Consider the following 17,622-nt stretch of genomic DNA (forward strand, 5'->3'; position numbering starts at 1 on the left):
AAGAGCTGATGAGTCACCCTCATTCCACTTTGGGAGACTCTTTGATTGCTGAACTTCTCACATCTGTCTTAGGGGTTCCCCTGGTGCTGCTGGAGTTGCAGTTGACAATATCAGAGTCAGGGTAGGGCAGGAGTTTATTTGATGCTTAGATGCTAACAATCTAATGCAAAATTAAAGAGTTGAATTACCAGCAGTAATTGTTAGCAGAGCCCTTACCATCTCCATGGTAAACTAAAAAATTTCCACAAATCAGCCACAAGTAGAGAGCCAGCCAAATTTGGCTCTTAACATATTTCATCATTCACTTAAGTGAAACTAGTGTAACTTGTTAATGTCTCCTTATAGGTTTTGCTTTTGTTTTTTGAGATGGTGTCTCGCTCTTGTTCCCCAGGCTGGAGTGCAGTGGCACCATCTCGGCTTACTGCAAGCTCCACCTCCCGGGTTCACACCATTGTCCTGCCTCAGCCTCCCAAGTAGCTGGGACTACAGACACCCGCCACCACGCCCGGCTAATTTTTTGTATTTTTAGTAGAGACAGGGTTTCACCATGTTAGCCAGGATGGTCTCGATCTCCTAACCTCGCGATCCGCCCAGCTCGGCCTCCCAACGTGCTGGGATTACAGGCGTGAGCCACTGCGCCCGGCCTATAGGTTTTTTTTGTGTGTGTATCATTGTAGCTAACTATATTCTCCATATTTGTTTATTTTACAATAGAAAAATGAAAAGCTTTTTTGATGTTGAGCTGATGATCTTGATGTTGATGTAGATTTCTACATAATTGACATGTCCCTCTCCACAACAGTTCCTGGATTATCTTGATTTCAAAGTGGTTTTAAGCCAAAGGGGATTGAATGGTGTGTATTATTTTATAACTGACGACTTCAGTTTGTGGTCACTTGAACTATCATAGGTCTTCGAAATAATGTAATAACCTAAGTGAATGGTATCAATATTATTCTAAAGTCCTTTAAATGTAGCCATATTTATCATTTTCTTCTCCTTCAAAGTGAGTGACGCCAAATGAGGGATGTAGAGAAGTGAGGGAGATGGTAGATCCTGAATGTGGCTTCTTACTGAAAGTAGTTAAGTGTTCATTTGCCATGGATAAAGGGATCCAGCCGTCCCTGAGTGGCTGTTTTGGTGAAAAGAGTAAGATAGGTTGTCTTTATCTCTGATTAATATATTTTTTTCTTTATGTCAGTCTCAGAGAAAGATGTCACATCTGCTAAAGCACTGTATGAACATTTGACTGCAAAGAATACAAAATTAGATGATCTGTTTCTAAAGCGTTACGCATCTTTGCTGAAGTATGCTGGAGAGCCTGTCCCTTTCATTGAACCCCCTGTGAGTATTTCTTAATTAAGGGGAAAAAATACCTCTACAGATTTATGTACACTTCATAACAATGTGTAAGAAAATAAGTTGAAGACTTAATTACATGAGGATTAGATCTCTGTGACGAACCCTCAGGGGATGGCTTGAGGGACTGAGCAGCATGCCTTGGCTGCGGCAGTCGGAGAACATAGCTCTCTGGGGCCACAGTTTAAAATACAAGGTCTGTCTCAGACCTTCACCTATAGGCATGGATTTACCAAATGTCCTTGGGGCAGTTCTCTCATCATTTCAACTTGAAATAGGATTTAATGGCCTGTAGTTCAACAGCCAAGCATATTCTGTCAGTGGTAATTACTTGTTCATTTACATAAGTTGGTTTTTATTTCTTCGTCTAGGAAATTTTACTTTTTTTTTTTTTTTTTTTTTGAGACGGAGTCTCGCTCTGTTGCCCAGGCTGGAGTGCAATGGCACGGTCTCGGCTCACTGCAACCTCCACCTCCCAGGTTCAAGCGATTCTCCTGCCTCAGCCTCCCAAGTAGCTGGGATTACAGGGGCCTGCCACCATGCCTGGCACATTTTTGTATTTTTAGTACAGATGGGGTTTCACCATGTTGGCCACGCTGGTCTTGACCTGCTGACCTTGTGATCCGCCCACCTCGGCCTCCCAAAGTGCCGGGATTACAGGCGTGAGTGAGCCACTGTGCCCGGCATGTTTTCTTTAATAAGAGAAATCACATATGCACAGTTCCTTTTTGTTATGTCATTGAACTGAGTCAATATACCATGTTTATTTCAAACACCTCAGCCTTCCATACCCATACCTCCATATGTGCACACACACATGCTTGCACATACACACGTAGACACACACGCACCCTACCTCCTGCTGCTAGCTTTAACTTTGAACCCGAGGCCCTTGAACTTGTGATTTCATGAAACAAGGAAGGAGTACTGAAGCTTGAGGGGCAGCATCTTCCATGGGCCCGGCAGTCTTAGCTACCAGTTGGTAGTGTTTTACGATTTTTTAAGTTTTCTACCATCACCTCTTCCTGGTATCTCTAACTTCCCTCTTTTTTTCTCCTTAACAGGAAAGCTTTGAATTTTATGCACAGCAGCTAAGAAAATTGAGGGAAAACTCTTCTTGAAATAAGCAGGCGATACTTTGTTTTGTATATATTTGTGATTCTGTGTCTACATGTTATTTTGAAGTATATCTGAGGGAAAAATAAACGAAAATTTTCTTTATGTACTTTATGTGTGATGCATGTTCAAAGTCTCATTGACCATAACTCTGTGCACTTGGTTATTGGACATTTTTGGAGTTTTTTTCTCTGGCAAAAATCGATAGTGTTTTCTTCAATGCTGCTGCTGTGTGAAGCCATACTTTTTCAGGATTCTTCCCCTAATTGGCTCTTTGGTTTCCCTGCTCTGTTTCATTTATTTCATTAAAATGTTATTCCTTTATTTAAGATTCGCTTATTAGTCTGCTGTTTCTCTGAAAAATTTTAGAGCTAGGTATAGGGATCGTGAACTTTCTAACGCATAATATTCTGCGATACAGCAATTCCATACATGTGTGAAGTCCTGCATAACTTTCGAACTTTGTTAAATGTTGGCACTAGGAGTCATCAGATCTAGGCTTCATCATTTTCCAGTGAGAAGCAGAGACCCAAAGGGCCTGTTACTTGTGCTTGGTCAGGGGACTGTCTGTCATGCCTGGAGGCTCTTCGGCACACTTCCCCATCTTTCCCTTCTGCCACTGTGGCTTCAAGTACCTCTGTTCATAGAGCGTCTCTGAAATTGAGTCTCGGTCATGACTTATCCCGAAGTAGAGCGATGTGTTTCCTCTCATTGTAGTTTCAGGACTTTGTCAGTACAAGCTCTGCCCTAGGCTTGTTACTTTATACTCATATCCTGAAAAGATGTGATTTCATCTATGAAGGGGTAAAATATTGGTTTGTATTTAATTGTTTGAAATAAAAGTGATCCCTATATTGAATCTCATGCCTGTTAATATCTACACTGTAAGTAGTGACTTCAAAAAAATTCTAAGGTAGTCAGGAGAGTTTGCCATTATAAAAGGTGTCTTAATATGGAATATTGACGTAACTGGAGATGAGGTAATTAATTACCAAAATGTTGAAAATGTTTTGAGAACTCTCCCCATTTTGGGGTATTCCTTGTTCATTTGAATTTGGTGACTCCCTACTGTTCCAGTTTCAGTGCCAACTTGGGTCACACTGTTCACATCAGGGGAGACCTTGCCTTGGGGACGTAGCCGGGCCTCTTGCAACTTGTGCTGTTGACCTTCTGTCTTGTGGAACTCTCTCTCCTGCATCTGCTACCTGCCCGCAGATGGTGTGAGGGAGGGTTGATGGCGGGAAGCCAGGAAGTAGATGTCATCATGGTATTGGCCAGGCTTTTACTTCAACTCTTTTTGTGGCGTTAGATTTAAGGAAGCAGGGGGGATGGCCAATGTTGAGTCTTGGCCCAGTGGACATAGTGCGGCGTTCCCTTGAGCACTGCCCAGATGCAGGACCTGCACATGTTACAGGTTTGCCAAAAGCCTCTTTTTTTTTTTGAGATAGTCTTGCTCTGTTGCTTAAGCCAGAGTGCAGTGGCGCAATCTCAGCTCACTGCAACCTCCGCCTCCTGGGTTCAAGTGATTCTCGTGCCTCAGCCTCCCACGTAGCTGGGATTACAGGCTTGCACCGCCATGCTCAGCTAATTTTTGTATGGTAAAGACGGAGTTTCACCATGTTGGTCAGGTTGGTCTCGAACTCCTGGCCTCAAGTGATCCTCCCCCTGCCCTTGCTTCAGCCTCCCAAAGTCCTGGGATTACAGGTGTGAGCCACCACGCCTGGCCAAGAGCCTCACTCCTGTCTTTAGTGATTGCACTGAAGCAGACCTCATTTTTTGCAGTCATGCTAACCACAAGTTAGTCAACATTCACTAATTGACATTCATTAGAATAGGTCTCCAAGGTGCGGCATAACGTTGGGGTGTAATCTGGATTTCGCAGTCATCTTTGGGGAAACTGAAAGTACCATCTCATTTGCATGAAGTGACTCCACACTGGCCCTGTATATGGACTCTGGTAAAATGTGAGTGTGGTACAGAGGAAATAGGTAAGACCCCCTTATCTAGCCCTCTCAGCAGCAGCTGGGGGGTGTCATAAAGGACTAGCTGTTCAAATATCTTTTGTATTGTATTGATTCCCCTATTGAATATAAATATTTAAAGTATAATAACTATACTGTAGGTGGGCTTATGAGTGTTCTGAATATTTAATAGCTAAATTGAAAAGTAGAAATATAGAGTAAACAAAATTTAGCAGCTTTCTGTAATACATTTACACTCAAATTATAAGCAGCTAATTCTAAAAAAGATGTCACTGTAAACTATTGAGAACTATAGTATTTTATATATAATTATATGTTCATGTATTTGAACCCAATATAATTTTAACTGAAATGCTTTGAATAAAGTATACTGTAAATATCTGTGGGCTGCTGCTGCTTTTTTTTTTTCTTTTTTAAACAGTCTCACTCTGTTGCACGGCCTGTAGAGCAATGGCGTGATCACGGCTCATTGCAGTCTTGACCTCCCAGGCTCAGGTGATCCTCCCACCTCAGACTCCCAAGTAACTGAGACTACAGGTGCATGCCACCACGGCCAGCTAATTTTTTGTATTATTTTGAAGAAACAGGGTTTTGTCCAGTTGCCCAGGCTGGTCTTGAACTCCTGGGCTCAAGCAGTTTGCCCACCTTGGCCTCCCAAAATGTTGGGATTACAGGCACGAGGCCCTGCACCCAACTAGCACCTTCATTTTTATCTTACCAAATGTTTGCACAAGTGCTTTAAGCCATTTCAAAAGACTTCAGTCTTAGAATTATAAATTGAAACTTAGGCAGGGACCTCTGTTATGGCTAGAATTTCCTTGTTAAATGGCCTATAGGTTGTATGTAGACAACTGACAAAAGTCAGTGCTTATCTGTTTTAAGGACAAGCAGATAATTTGAGACTTCCGTGGAACAAAGTTGGCAAAAATTAGAAGGTAGAGCTTGGGTGTGTGGTAAATTAACACCTAAAATGAAGGAGGTTCTATCTGTGTCAGAGCATTTTACATCCCCATAGATGGCTGGGGCCCACCCACCTCACGGACAGGCTGCCTTTAGCACCTGCACCCTTTTTCGAGAATGCTGAGATCACCGTCAGTGTCACCTCTGCCTCTTGGGCCCCTCACCCAGCATACTGTTCCCTTTCCAGGGCTTCCACGGCTGCTTGAGCAGAGCAGGTATCACACTATCTTCCACTCAGATTCTGAACTCCACAGGGACCAGTCCTTGGTCTTGTTGTGTGTCCCCAGACCTAGCATAATCCTGTCACAGTAAATCAAGCCGTCTGTAGTCAGTTCTGTGCGTTCTAAACACTGCACCTACTACTATGGGTCAGGCAGCCCTTTTGCAATGAGAATTCACCGTGAGAAACCTAGGGTCACAGCAGTGAATTTGCCCAGAATCAACTTGATAAGTTGCATGGCTACGACTCTGACTAAAATCATTTACTTCCTATGAATAGGAAATGGAAGCAATCGGTTTAAAGTCAGTTAAAAGTCAAATTGGAATTGAAACTGTAAGAACATTCTAATTAAAAAAAAAAACCTCACATTCACATTAATACAAGTGCTCCCAGTTTCCAGACATCTTACACTGTAAGCCTGTTTTCTTACACTTAATTGAAGATCCAGTGCCTGGCATAATCGCTGAGTTTACCAGTTCCAGTAAATTATTAAGCAAGCTTTGTATTGCAAATTGTTCTCAGGACAATTTCTTTTTCAAGTCTGCAATGTGTGTACTCTGCACACTTTTTCTCATGTCCTTGAGCATAATTTTCATTTAATATTTGTCTTTCTGATGAACCAATATTTGTAGAATTTCTATAACCGAAAGCAACATTCCTGAAGGAGGGCCGAACTAATAGCTGCAGGGAGTACAAAATCACGGTAATTTATCGCTTTCCTGTTGTACAATCATGCATGGGAGTGTTTCCATTAGAAATGTATCCTGCTTTCAGGCCCGTGGACTTTACAAAGCCCACATTATGCAGCCTTAGTACAAATAAAGAAAAGCTGCATTAGCAAATCAAAAATAGGCACGTATCTTTTTCTTTTCTGCATGGAGGAAAAAAAAAAAATCATGTCCAGGTAAAGCAAAAGTGTTCAACCAGCTTCAGTCTTCCTGCCCTTGCACAGTTGTTTGGACAATGATTGGCTGTTGAGATCTATCCTCAGAGAGTTCTCTAAAGTAGCGTCTTGTTTTTTTATTTATTTATTTAGTTTTTGAGACGGAGTCGTGCTCTGTTGCCCAGGCTACAGTGCAATGGCGCTATCTAGGCTCTGCAACCTCCGCCTCCCGGGTTCAAGCTATTCTCATGTCTCAGCCTCGAGACTAGCTGGGATTACAGGCGCCCACCACTGCATCCGGCTAATTTTTGTATTTTTAGTAGAGGCGTGTTTTTGCCATGTTGGTCAGGTTGGTCTTGAACTCCCGACCTCAGGTGATCCGCCCGCCTCAGCCTCCCAAAGTGCTGGGATTACAGGTGTGAGCCACCATAAAGTAGCGTCTTCAACCCAGGCCTGGATGTGCCCTTGCTGTGACATTCCCATTATTTACTTGTTTTTGTCTGTTTTCTCCCTGAGGAGGTGAGCTCTTCCAGCACTCTGCAGACCTGCCAATTAGCAGAGCTTGGCATGATAGGCACCCGGTAGGCACCACTGAATGAGTCAATCAATGGGCACACCACCATGTCCTTCCCCTTTCCAAGTCGTGTTCCTTCTGAGATGGATGATTTGTGTGCTTTGGAGGGTTTCCTCCACATGGTGGTCTTCTTACAGGATTTCTAGTCAGCTCTGTAGCTCAGAGTTAGGACACTGGGGATTAAGGCCCAAGGAGTCCTTCAAAACCCAAGTGCCCACATAAAAATATTTTCAAGTTTACTGTCAGGAAGAGGAGGCCTGTGAAAATCAAGACAAACTCAAGCTGATTCCAAGCACAGTGCAGGGCTTCTGTGCAATAGTGGAATAATGGAATCAACACAAATAAAGCTTTTCTTTTTTTTTTTTTTTTTTTTTTTTTGAGATGGAGTTTTGCTCTTGTTGCCCAGGCTGGAGTGCAGCGGTGTGATCTTGGCTCACTGCAACCTCTATCTCCTGGGTTCAAGTGATTCTCCTGCCTCAGCCTCCCAAGTAGCTGGGATTACAGACATGTGCCACCACACTCGGCTAATTTTGTTATTTTTAGTAGATATGGGAGTTCCACCATGTTGGCCAGGCTGGTCTTGAACTCCTGACCTAAGGTGATTCACCCACCTTGGCCTCCCAAAGTGCTGCGATTACAGGCATGAGCCACCACGTTCTGTTTTTCTTGTTGTTGTTTTGTTTTGTTTGTTTGTTTGGAGATAGAGTCTTGCTCTGTTGCCCAGGCTGGAGTGCAGTAGCACGATTTTGGCTCACTGCAACTTCCGCCTCCCAGGTTCCAGTGATTCTGCTGCCTCAGCCTCCTGAGTAGCTGGGACTACAGGCACTTGCCACTGTGCCTGGCTAATTTTGTATTTGGGATAGAGATGGTGTTTCACTATGTTGCCCAGGCTGGTGTTGAACTCCTAACCTCAAGTGATCCACCCACCTCAGCCTTCCAAAGTGCTGAGATTACAGTCATGAGCCACTGCGCCCAGCTGAAAGAGCTTTATTTTTAGCATGGGTCAGTAGAGCTTATTAGCAGTTTGGGGGAACAAGAATATTTCCAATTTTAAAGAGACGAGACAATCATACAAATGATGTGAGCACTATTACATAGAAAGCAGAGAAGTGTTTTTGAGTTGGTATGTGTTTAAAAATCTCAACCCACTGCTTAAACGTTGTTTTAATTATTAGCTGCTAACACCACATGTGCTGCTGTTCCTAGTGCACCAGCAGAAAATGGGCTGTGCTCCATCTGCCTGCCTGGCTACCCTGCTGAAGCTGCCTCAGGCAGAGCTCATGTGACAAAGACGGGATGTTGTTCTGTACCCAGGCCACTTTAAATGAAGAACAAATCATTATCAAGTACGAATGACAGATGACTTGAAATCTGAATTATCTAGTGCAGACTATTCACAAATAAGGATGTCTGTTGTCTCTCAGGTGTGAGCATTGGATATATTTTGCAAACAAGCAAAGGCCAACCAACAAAATATTTCATCACTTTCCCCGCATTCCAGTCCCTTGCACACTTCCTCAGGGCCTGTTTGGTGCTCCAGACCCCAAGGCCAGTTGGGCCAAAGGAAAGTGGTTTGTATGCTGTGCTAAGCCACTGTGAGGAACCCCTGGTCCCAGGTCTGTTAACACTTGGATTTGACAGATTTGAACATTTCTGTTGCTAGTTGTTTAATTTGGGATCATGACAAGAGTTGAAGTAGAAGAAAACAAAAGCAAATGCGAGATCTACCTCTGTAGACTGGTTTAACCCAGGGCAAGATTACATCTTATATACTATTTATAGGAACAAGAGCAGAATTTTTTTTTAATCAGGAAATATTTGAGCCAATATTGGTGATTATTTTCTGTTTAATTAAAATTCCCCACCAATAGCATAACTTGAAATTGGAGGGCTTAAAATGCAAATTTGAAAACCTTTACCAAGGCTCTGCAAACTACAGCCTCAGGTCAAATCTAGCAACCTGCCTGTTTTTGTAAATAATATTTTCTTAGAAGACAGCCACACCGGCTGTACGTTACTATAGTCTACAGCTGCTCTCACACTGTAACAGCAGAGTTAAGTAATTGCAGCAGAGCCTATAAGGCCCACAAAGTCCCAAATATTTACTATTTGACTCTTAACAGGAAAACTTTGCAAGCCATGCTTTCAATACTGACAAATAAACAAATCTCTACCCTTTCGCAATGCAGGGCAGGGCTCGCTGAACAGCACGCATGCCTCGAGAGCCTTGGTTGTTTTTTTTTTTTTTTTTTTTTTGAGACAGAGTCTCGCTCTGTCACCAGGCTGGAGTGCGGTGGCTCAATCTCGGCTCACTGCAACCTCTGCCTCCCGGATTCAAGCTATTCTCCTGCCTCAACCTCCCAAGTAGCTGGGACTACAGGCACGCACTACCATGCCCAGCTAATTTTTTTATTTTTAGTAGAGACAGGGTTTTGCCATGTTGGCCAGAATGGTCTCGATCTCCTGACCTCGTGATCTGCCCTCCGCGGCCTCCCAAAGTGCTGGGATTACAGGCGTGAGCCACCGCACCCGGGAGAGCCTTGGTTCTTTGTTTTCCTGGCCTCACAATGCCTTGAAGAGCATTTTAAACAAAACAGACCCATGGGATCAGAATCTCTGGGCAATGGGTCCACATTGGCTTTTGTTAAAGCTCCAGCATGGGCAACCAGGGTGGAGAACCACCGCTGTAGAAAAAACACAAATAAATGGCAGCTGCTATATTTTCTCCATCCCTCCTGCTTTTGCACTTTGCCCTTTTCCCCTTCAGCACGGCATACAGAGCCACTGAGTTACCAAAACCCATTGCAGACCGAATGGTGAACTCACAAAGTCAGGTGATGTATCTTAGTGGCTGTCAATCACTGCACATTAGAATTACCTGGGGAGTTAAGGCAAGCTACCAATGTCCTCTTCATCCTTCCCCCTTCTTCATTCAGGCCTAACGCCATTAGGGGACCACAGTGACAAGGAGGTGGGGGGAAGTTGTGGTGGGCCACGGGAGTGTGAGGAAGACAACTGCAGACTCAGGGAAAGCTGGACATGGGAGTTAGAGCCTGAGCAGGGTAGGCAGGACGTCCATACAGGGGAAGGCGTGGCAGTGTAGATGGGAGATTACTTACATGCAGGCGGTTAATCAAATGAGTAAATAACCTAAGGGTAATGGAAGCCAGGTTTCTCACAATTAGAGAAGAGGGAAGAACCGAGGATCAACTCTGTGATGCTGGATTGGAAGTGGATGTTATCAGAGTAAACTCATGTGTAGTTAGGTGTATATGTACGCACATGCGCGTGCGCACGCACACACACACACACACACACACACTCCCTAACTCTGTTCACTGAGAGAGCCTGGGAGCAGAGATGTTCCAAAAGCAATGAGCATACTTATCACCAAAACCTTGGCTTCTAAATACCGTTTTCCACTAAGAGGAACCCAGATTCTCTGGAGAAACATCGGATTCCAGGGCTGGGATGAGAAAATACAAGATGAACCTGTGACACCAGGTGCGGTGGGTCACACCTGTAATCCCAACACTTTGGGAGGCCGAAGCAGGCGGATCACTTGAGGCCTAGAGTTCACAACCAGTCTGGCCAATATGGTGAAACACTGTCTTTACTAAAAATACAAAAATTAGCCAGGTGTGGTGGTGGGCACTGTTAATCCCAACTACTTGGGAGGCTGAGGCAAGGCAATCGCTTGAACCTGGGAGGCAGAGGTTGCAGTGAGCCGAGATCGCGCCATTGCACTCCAGCCTGGGCCACAGAATGAGATTCTGTCTCAAAAAAAAAAAAAAACAAAAAATGAGCCTGAAACTCTTGGTTGTTTCAGCCCTCAAAGGATGATGAGGACATATCAAAAGGATGCAGAAGCCAGCTCGACGGGGTTCCCACTGGCCAAATCAGGGACAAGCTGAGCATCAGAATTAATCACAATAATAAAGGGTTGTAAGGATACAATGGGAAATCACAAGTTTACATCAATCAAAATTTTAAAATGCATAAATGGAAAGTTTACAATTTACATAGTTTCAAAGTACCCACTTACAAAATGCTTATTAATTATAAAGGGAGGGAAAATAGTAACTTGGCTGTGGAGAAGCCTAGCAGACACCCCTTTAATCAAATGATCAAAGTGAACGTTGTTGGTATGGGACAAGTTGAAATCACATGCCTTCTGATAGGATGCACTGGGCAGAACACAAATTGAGAGACAGCCTTCAAACTTAAGTATCAAGGTCACAAAAGTGAAGGAACGTTGACAAACTGTTCCTAAACTGAAAGAGACCAAAGAGACTTGAGAACTAGATCCAAGGCTTGATTCTGGTCTAGATCCCCTTGCTATGGAGGACATGATAGGAACTCCCAGTCAATCTCAAGAATGGGGTCTGCAGGTTGGATGGTGGCAACATGACCGTGCAAGCATCCTGAGTGTTGCAAGTGCTTTGGAAAACGGCAGTGTGCTTGAATGTGCACAGACCACCAGGGGGTCTTCTTAAGACGCAGACTCTGACTCATTGAGCCTGGGTGGGGCCTGAGGCTCATGGGACCTATCCAATCAGCTCCAGCTGTGCCCATTCTGCTGGCCCAGGGATCATACTTGGAGTAGCAAAACTCTAGTGAACCTATGAAGAGTATTTGCTATTTACCTCCCAAACACGCACCTTCCCCTTCTTTTGATTCTAAACTCTAATTTTCCTTTGGGAACATCCTCTGCTGCCCTCTGTGCACCTGTTTTGGGTCAGATAGTCCCCAACACTCAGGCAAGAAGTGTGCAACCTGGGCCTCTGCCTCCCCATCCTCTGGCCACTGTGAAAGGTTCAAGACTGGTTCTGAAACCCAGGCAGGGCCAGTGTATTCATCTGCTCTCACACTGCTATGAAGAAATACCCAAGACTGGGTAATTTATAAAGAAAAGAGGTTTAACTGACTCACAGTTCAGCACGGCTGGGGCAGCCTCAGGAAACTTGCAGTCGTGGTGGAAGGCTCCTCTTCACAGGGTAACGGGAGAGAGAATGAGAGCCAAGTGAAGAGGGAAGCCCCTTATAAAACCATCAGATCTCATCAGAACTCACTCACTCTCAGGAGAACAGCATCAGAGAAACCACCCCTATGATTCAATTATCTCCATCTGGTCCCGCCCTTGACACGTGGGGATTATTACAATTCAAGGCGAGATTTGGGTGAGGACGCAGAGCCAAACCATATCAGTTAATGAAATGCAACTCTAAGAAGCCTGGCTGAGTTAACAGCCTCTAGAGACCCCATTTGTCTTCTGGAGCCTTCCTAAACTCCTAAGGCTTACAGCGGCTCAGGCCTTGCCTTCTGCCCTCTAACTCCAAAGGCCTCAAAGGCTTTTCTGATCCCCATATGACTCCACCACAAAGTATCCATGTGCCCTTAGGAAAATGAATTTTTGCTTGTTTTCACACCTGTAAAATGGGATACCACTTACCTCAAAGGATTGTCCACCTAAAGTGTTTTCACAGGACCTGCTACAGAGTAGATGCTCAATACATTTTTAATTGTTCACGTTGGCTTTTGGAGCCCATGACCCCACACAAAAAGAAGGGATGGCATCTTGCTGGTACATCTTAGGTCACTTTCTGTATTGATGGTGGCTCACCACGGAGTGTGGGGCCCCTGGAAGATGAAGCCAAATCTGCTAGCTACTGTTATTGTTCCCTCCAGGTTCCAACAATTCCTGCACAGTCTAGCTACTCAATTCATTCCTAGTTTGCTCCCATCCTATATCGAGTTGCCTACATATCAAAAGGAAATAAATTAGCAACGTTGTAGGTGCCACCGAGTGCAGGTTTTCTCCCAGTCATCGCAGTCTCCTGCCAGTGAGCAGAAATCCCTTTCGACTGTCTTTATTCTACTGCCATCCTGTGGCTGGTCTGTGCCACTGCAGCACCCTGGGCCGGATGTAGCTGAGCATCTGTAGGGTCATTGTCCTCACTGTCCCCAGGAAGGGGCTCCTGAGGAGGGAGTGCAGTTGAAGGGTCTGCTCAGGTCCCCCACCAGCGGGCAGACGTCTGGCGTGAATCACCAGTCTTGACTTGGTTTCTGTTTGATGAACCTTAAGGACACGTAGTACAGGACCATGAAGCCACCGCTGAGGCCAATGACGATGAGGTAGATGGCGTAGAGAGGGTACGAGTTCAGCTCCATGGCACTGAGGATCTGGAGACACAGACATGCAGTGGGCTCATGAGGAGGATGGGCAGCCGGACGTCCAATAATTTAGAACCCGAGGCCTTCCCCGCTTACTTTATCTCCTGAGACCGCGATGGTGAGGTTCCCGAGAGGCATTTTATAAGTTCTTCTGCTGAACTGAATCTTCATCAGCCCTTCAAAACACCACCGCAGGAAGGACACTTTGGAAATCCACGCGGGCACTGGAGACAGACAGCCGCGTTACTCACAGGTGTCCCTCATATTCTCATGGTTTCCCCATATTTGCATGGTCTCCCCCATATTCACAGAGTCTCCCCATATTCCCATGGTCTGCCCATATTTGCATGATCTCCCCATATTCCCACGGTCTCCCATATATTCAGTCTCCCCATATTCCCATGGGCTCCCCATATTCGCACAATCTCCCCATATTCCCACGATCTCCTTTATATTGATGTGGTCTCCCCCATATTCACACAGTCTGCTCATATTCCCACAGTCTCCCCATATTCCCACGGTCTCCTTTATATTGACACGGCCTCCCCCATAACCAGTTTCCTCATATTCCCATGGTCTCCCCATATTCCCATGGTGTTCTTTATATTGACATGGTCTTCCCCATATTCACACAGTCTCCTCATATTCCCACGGTCTCCCCATATTCCCACAGTCTCCATATTCACAGTTTCCTCATATTTCCAGTCTCCCCATATTACCACAGTCTCCCCATACTCCCAGTCTCCCCCATATTCACACAGTTTCCTCATATTCCCATGGTCTCCCTATATTCTCATGGTCTCCCCATATTCCCACTGTCTCCTTTATATTGACACGGTCTCCTGCATATTCACATGATCTCCCCATATTCCCACAGTCTCCCCATATTCCCATGGTCTCCCCATATTCGCACAATCTCCCCATATTCCAACGATCTCCTTTATATTGACATGATCTCCCCCATATTCACACAGTCTCTTCATATTCCCACGGTCTCCCCCTATTCCCACAGTCTCCTTTATATTGACACTCTCTCTCCCATATTCCCACAGTCTCCCCATATTCCCACGGCTCCTTTATATTGACATGGTCTCCCCCATATTCAGACTTTCCTCATATTCCCACAGTCTCCCCATATTCTCACGGTCTCCCCATATTCTCACAGTCTCCTGCATATTCATGTGATCTCCCCATATTCCCAGTCTCCCCATATTCCCATGGTCTCCCTATATTCTTGCAGTCTTCCCATATTCTCACCGTCTCCCCATATTCCCACGGTCTCCTCCTATCCTCATGGTCTCCCCGTATTCCCATGATCTCCTTTATATCGACACAGTCTCCCCCGTATTCAGTCTCCCCATATTCCCATGGTCTCCCCACAGTCACACAGTCTCGCTTACCTGCACAAGGGCACATCCCACTCTCTGAGACAGGGCCATGGTGGCTCTGGCCCAAGTTCTCTGATGAGCAAGGAGGGGAGAGAGACCAGAGACCAAAAGGCAAAAGGGCAGAGGGGTTGCTGGGGACATGGACTGGGGCCGAGGGAGCTGAGAGGCCACGGGGTCACCCACACATTTGATCCATAGCAATTCTCGAGAGGCATGTGATGAGGCATCCCTGCACGTGCTCAGCTTCATGGACTGTGCGGGCTGAGGAGAGTCAGCGGCCCCACACCAGAGACAATGGAGCCTGTGCCCTGATCCTATGGAGGTGGCATGGTACGGGGAGGGGAAGGAGGCAATAAGCCCTGCCTGGGTGCATCAGGAAAGCCCTGGCAGAAGAGATGCCCCATGGAAGGCGGGCATGACATTCCCAGAGACAATAGCTGGGCAGGCTCAGAGGTGAGAGAGTGGGGTATGCTGGGGGCTTCAGAAAGCTGGGGAGGCCACAGGGATTGAGCAGCCCTGGGAAGATTTGAACAAAGAGGGGCATGGGTTTGCACCTTGGAAAGCTCACTCTGCATGGCTGAGTCGAGAGGGATGTGGAGGGGCCCAGGTTACAGAGACCAGGCTATGGCAGTGGCCCAGGCTCAAACAATGGTGGCCAGGGATGGAGACACAGCCAAGCAGACATTTCAGAGAAACAGGAGGCAGAATCAACCTGGCTCACAGGTGGACGTGGAGAGGGAGGGAGACAGTCAAGGGCGACTTCTGGATATCAGCTGTGGGATAGGAGGAGGTGCATCTGGAATCTCTAATGGAATCATTCCTTTGGCCTCCAGGGCAGTGGGCAAAGGCCTCTGCTTCCAGAAGGGCCAGACTCGAGTTGGATCTAAGTGGTAAGTGTCCATCTCCAGATGAAAGCAGGCTTCATCCAGTCACATGAGTCCTAACAAAGCTGGCCCAGGCCCCGGGGGCAGGCCTTACCTGTCCACAGGCTGCTCAAGTTTATCATGAAGCCCCCGGTGAGGTAGAAGGAGTTGTAGAGGGCATTGCTGAAGAAGGAGGCCATGTGGAAGGTGGGGAGCAGGGCCGCGGCGGCCAGGGCCATAATCCTGCAACAGAAGACCACCAGCCACACCAGCAGGAAGTGCAGCAGGAAGGGCTGGAGGCCTGGCCTCAGGTTGGCCAGCCAGTAGGTGGGCATCCCGTAGATGATGATGTAGGCACAGTGCTCCGGAAGCTCCCCGAGGATCTGCAAAGAACAGCCCTTGCAAGGATATGAAGCCAGCACCTTCACTGCCATTATTATAAACGTTTAAAAGTAGCAGTGCCCCCAGATGGCAACCTTCCCTCCTGGTGATGAGGAGGCTGTGGCAGGAGGGTGTGCTGGGACCCAGGAGCATGAGCTCAGTGCTGGCCTCCTCCTTGCAGATACCAAGTGCTCCCTCTAGGGCAGTTCAGCGAGTTTCCCCCAGGGCAGCAATGGGCACCTGCTGTCCTAAGAACTGCTTTCAAGTCCCTACTCCCCCTGACCAGATCAAGTAGCTGTGTGGCCTTGGAGAGCCACGTAGCCTCTCTGAACCTCTGCTTCCTGGAAACACCTGCCTGGCCTGCTGGGGGGCCACAGTGAGGCTCTGAAAAGGTAAAATACAATGAGGACTTCTTTTTTTTAGATTCCTTCTGGCCAGAAAACTATCATTCCTGGTCCACAGTCCTGGTGTTTTGGCAAATGTTTAAAATAAAAGTTCAAGTCTCTGAAACTCCCCTAGAAAATGTGGCATCTGGTGGCATCTGTGACTTCACATGACCCACGGCCCCATGGTTCAGAAAAGCCTTCCTTGTAGCAATGTTTTCTCCACACTTACCCCCACCCTGGTGGGTGGGGGGGCACTTGCTCTCAACCCTGCCCAGTCACCTTGGCAAAGAAATATGGACCAGTGGTGTACAGCCCGTCTTCCAGTTCATAGTAAAGCATTGCCCTCTCTGAGTAACCTAAAAAATAAGGGAAAGGAAAAGAGAATAAAAAAGTAGAATAAATCTACAGTGTTTCTGTTTTGGAGACACTCTTAATACAATTCAAAGTAGTTATCATATTGCCCAAGTCTCTCTTTTTTTTTTTTAAATAGGCACAGTAAACCATCCTAATTTAGATGTTTGATGAGGCTCCTCAGGTTTTCCAAGTCTGTAGCTCGTGTTCTGCTGTCAAATATAAATCCTGCTAGGATAGGAACAGCTAAGACTCGGTAATTTACTTTCATTTGTATGCTAATATTAACATGCAAACTTTAAAAACATTATTGTCTTATATATCACAATCACAATAAAATCAAACCCGCTCCCCAGGAGCTCAGAGGAACACAGCTTGGAGGTGGCTGAGGTCCTGCCTGGCCATGCCAGTGGGCCACACTCACATTTGGAGATAACATCCAGAATGACGTTGAAAGGGATGAGAGCACCGATCATGAACAAGAGGGCGGCTGTATCCATGAAGGAGAGCTGGATGCTCCCATGGCCAAAATAGAGGAAGCCGATGGTCAGTGACATCAGACAGGCCTCCGCCCCATGGATGAGGAGGGTGGGCAGGTCTCGGAAGTCGTTGGAAATCTGACGACTTAAAAACCAAAAGGAAGAGATGCTGAGGCAACAGCATACACCAGCCCCGTGACCCTGGGAATGTCACAGTCTCCGTAAGCCTCGTTTTTCTCCTATGCAAAATGGGGATGGTAATACCTGCCTCATAGAGTGGCTCTGAGGATTAAATCAGAAAACCAATGACAGCATCTGTCCCACAGTAGGTACTCAATAAATGATTGTTACTTTTATCATGAATGTATCAGCTTGGCAATGTTACTCAAAGAAATGATCCTGAGGAAAAAATCAATTACATCCATAAAGATGTACGGACAGGCTGGGCGTGGTGGCTCACGCTTGTAATCCCAGCATTTTGGGAGGCTGAGGCAGGTGGATCGCTT

The 17,622-nt window shown here is 46.0% G+C and overlaps 2 protein-coding genes across 3 annotated transcripts in view; one reads left to right on the forward strand and one right to left on the reverse strand.

Annotated features, from left to right (window-relative positions):
- The window catches only part of LRPPRC (leucine rich pentatricopeptide repeat containing), a 109,306-nt gene extending 106,722 nt beyond the window's left edge, over positions 1-2,584 (forward strand). The window contains exons 37-38 of the mRNA XM_003822643.6: positions 1,202-1,344; positions 2,424-2,584. Coding sequence (XP_003822691.4) covers positions 1,202-1,344; positions 2,424-2,480 — 200 coding nt within the window. The 3' untranslated portion in view covers positions 2,481-2,584. The remainder of the gene's footprint in view (positions 1-1,201; positions 1,345-2,423) is intronic.
- Positions 2,585-2,833: 249 nt separating this feature from the next.
- Positions 2,834-17,622, reverse strand: part of ABCG8 (ATP binding cassette subfamily G member 8) — a 54,381-nt gene continuing 39,592 nt past the window's right edge. For both annotated transcript variants that reach the window (XM_034953037.3, XM_003822709.6), the window contains exons 9-13: positions 17,062-17,261; positions 16,566-16,642; positions 15,635-15,902; positions 13,365-13,492; positions 2,834-13,277 (exon numbers count right to left, since the gene is read on the reverse strand). In XM_034953037.3, the coding sequence (XP_034808928.2) occupies positions 13,140-13,277; positions 13,365-13,492; positions 15,635-15,902; positions 16,566-16,642; positions 17,062-17,261 (811 nt within the window). In that variant the 3' untranslated portion in view covers positions 2,834-13,139. The remainder of the gene's footprint in view (positions 13,278-13,364; positions 13,493-15,634; positions 15,903-16,565; positions 16,643-17,061; positions 17,262-17,622) is intronic.

This window comes from Pan paniscus, chromosome 12, assembly GCF_029289425.2.
Source record: "Pan paniscus chromosome 12, NHGRI_mPanPan1-v2.0_pri, whole genome shotgun sequence".
Taxonomy (NCBI): Eukaryota; Metazoa; Chordata; class Mammalia; order Primates; family Hominidae; genus Pan; species Pan paniscus.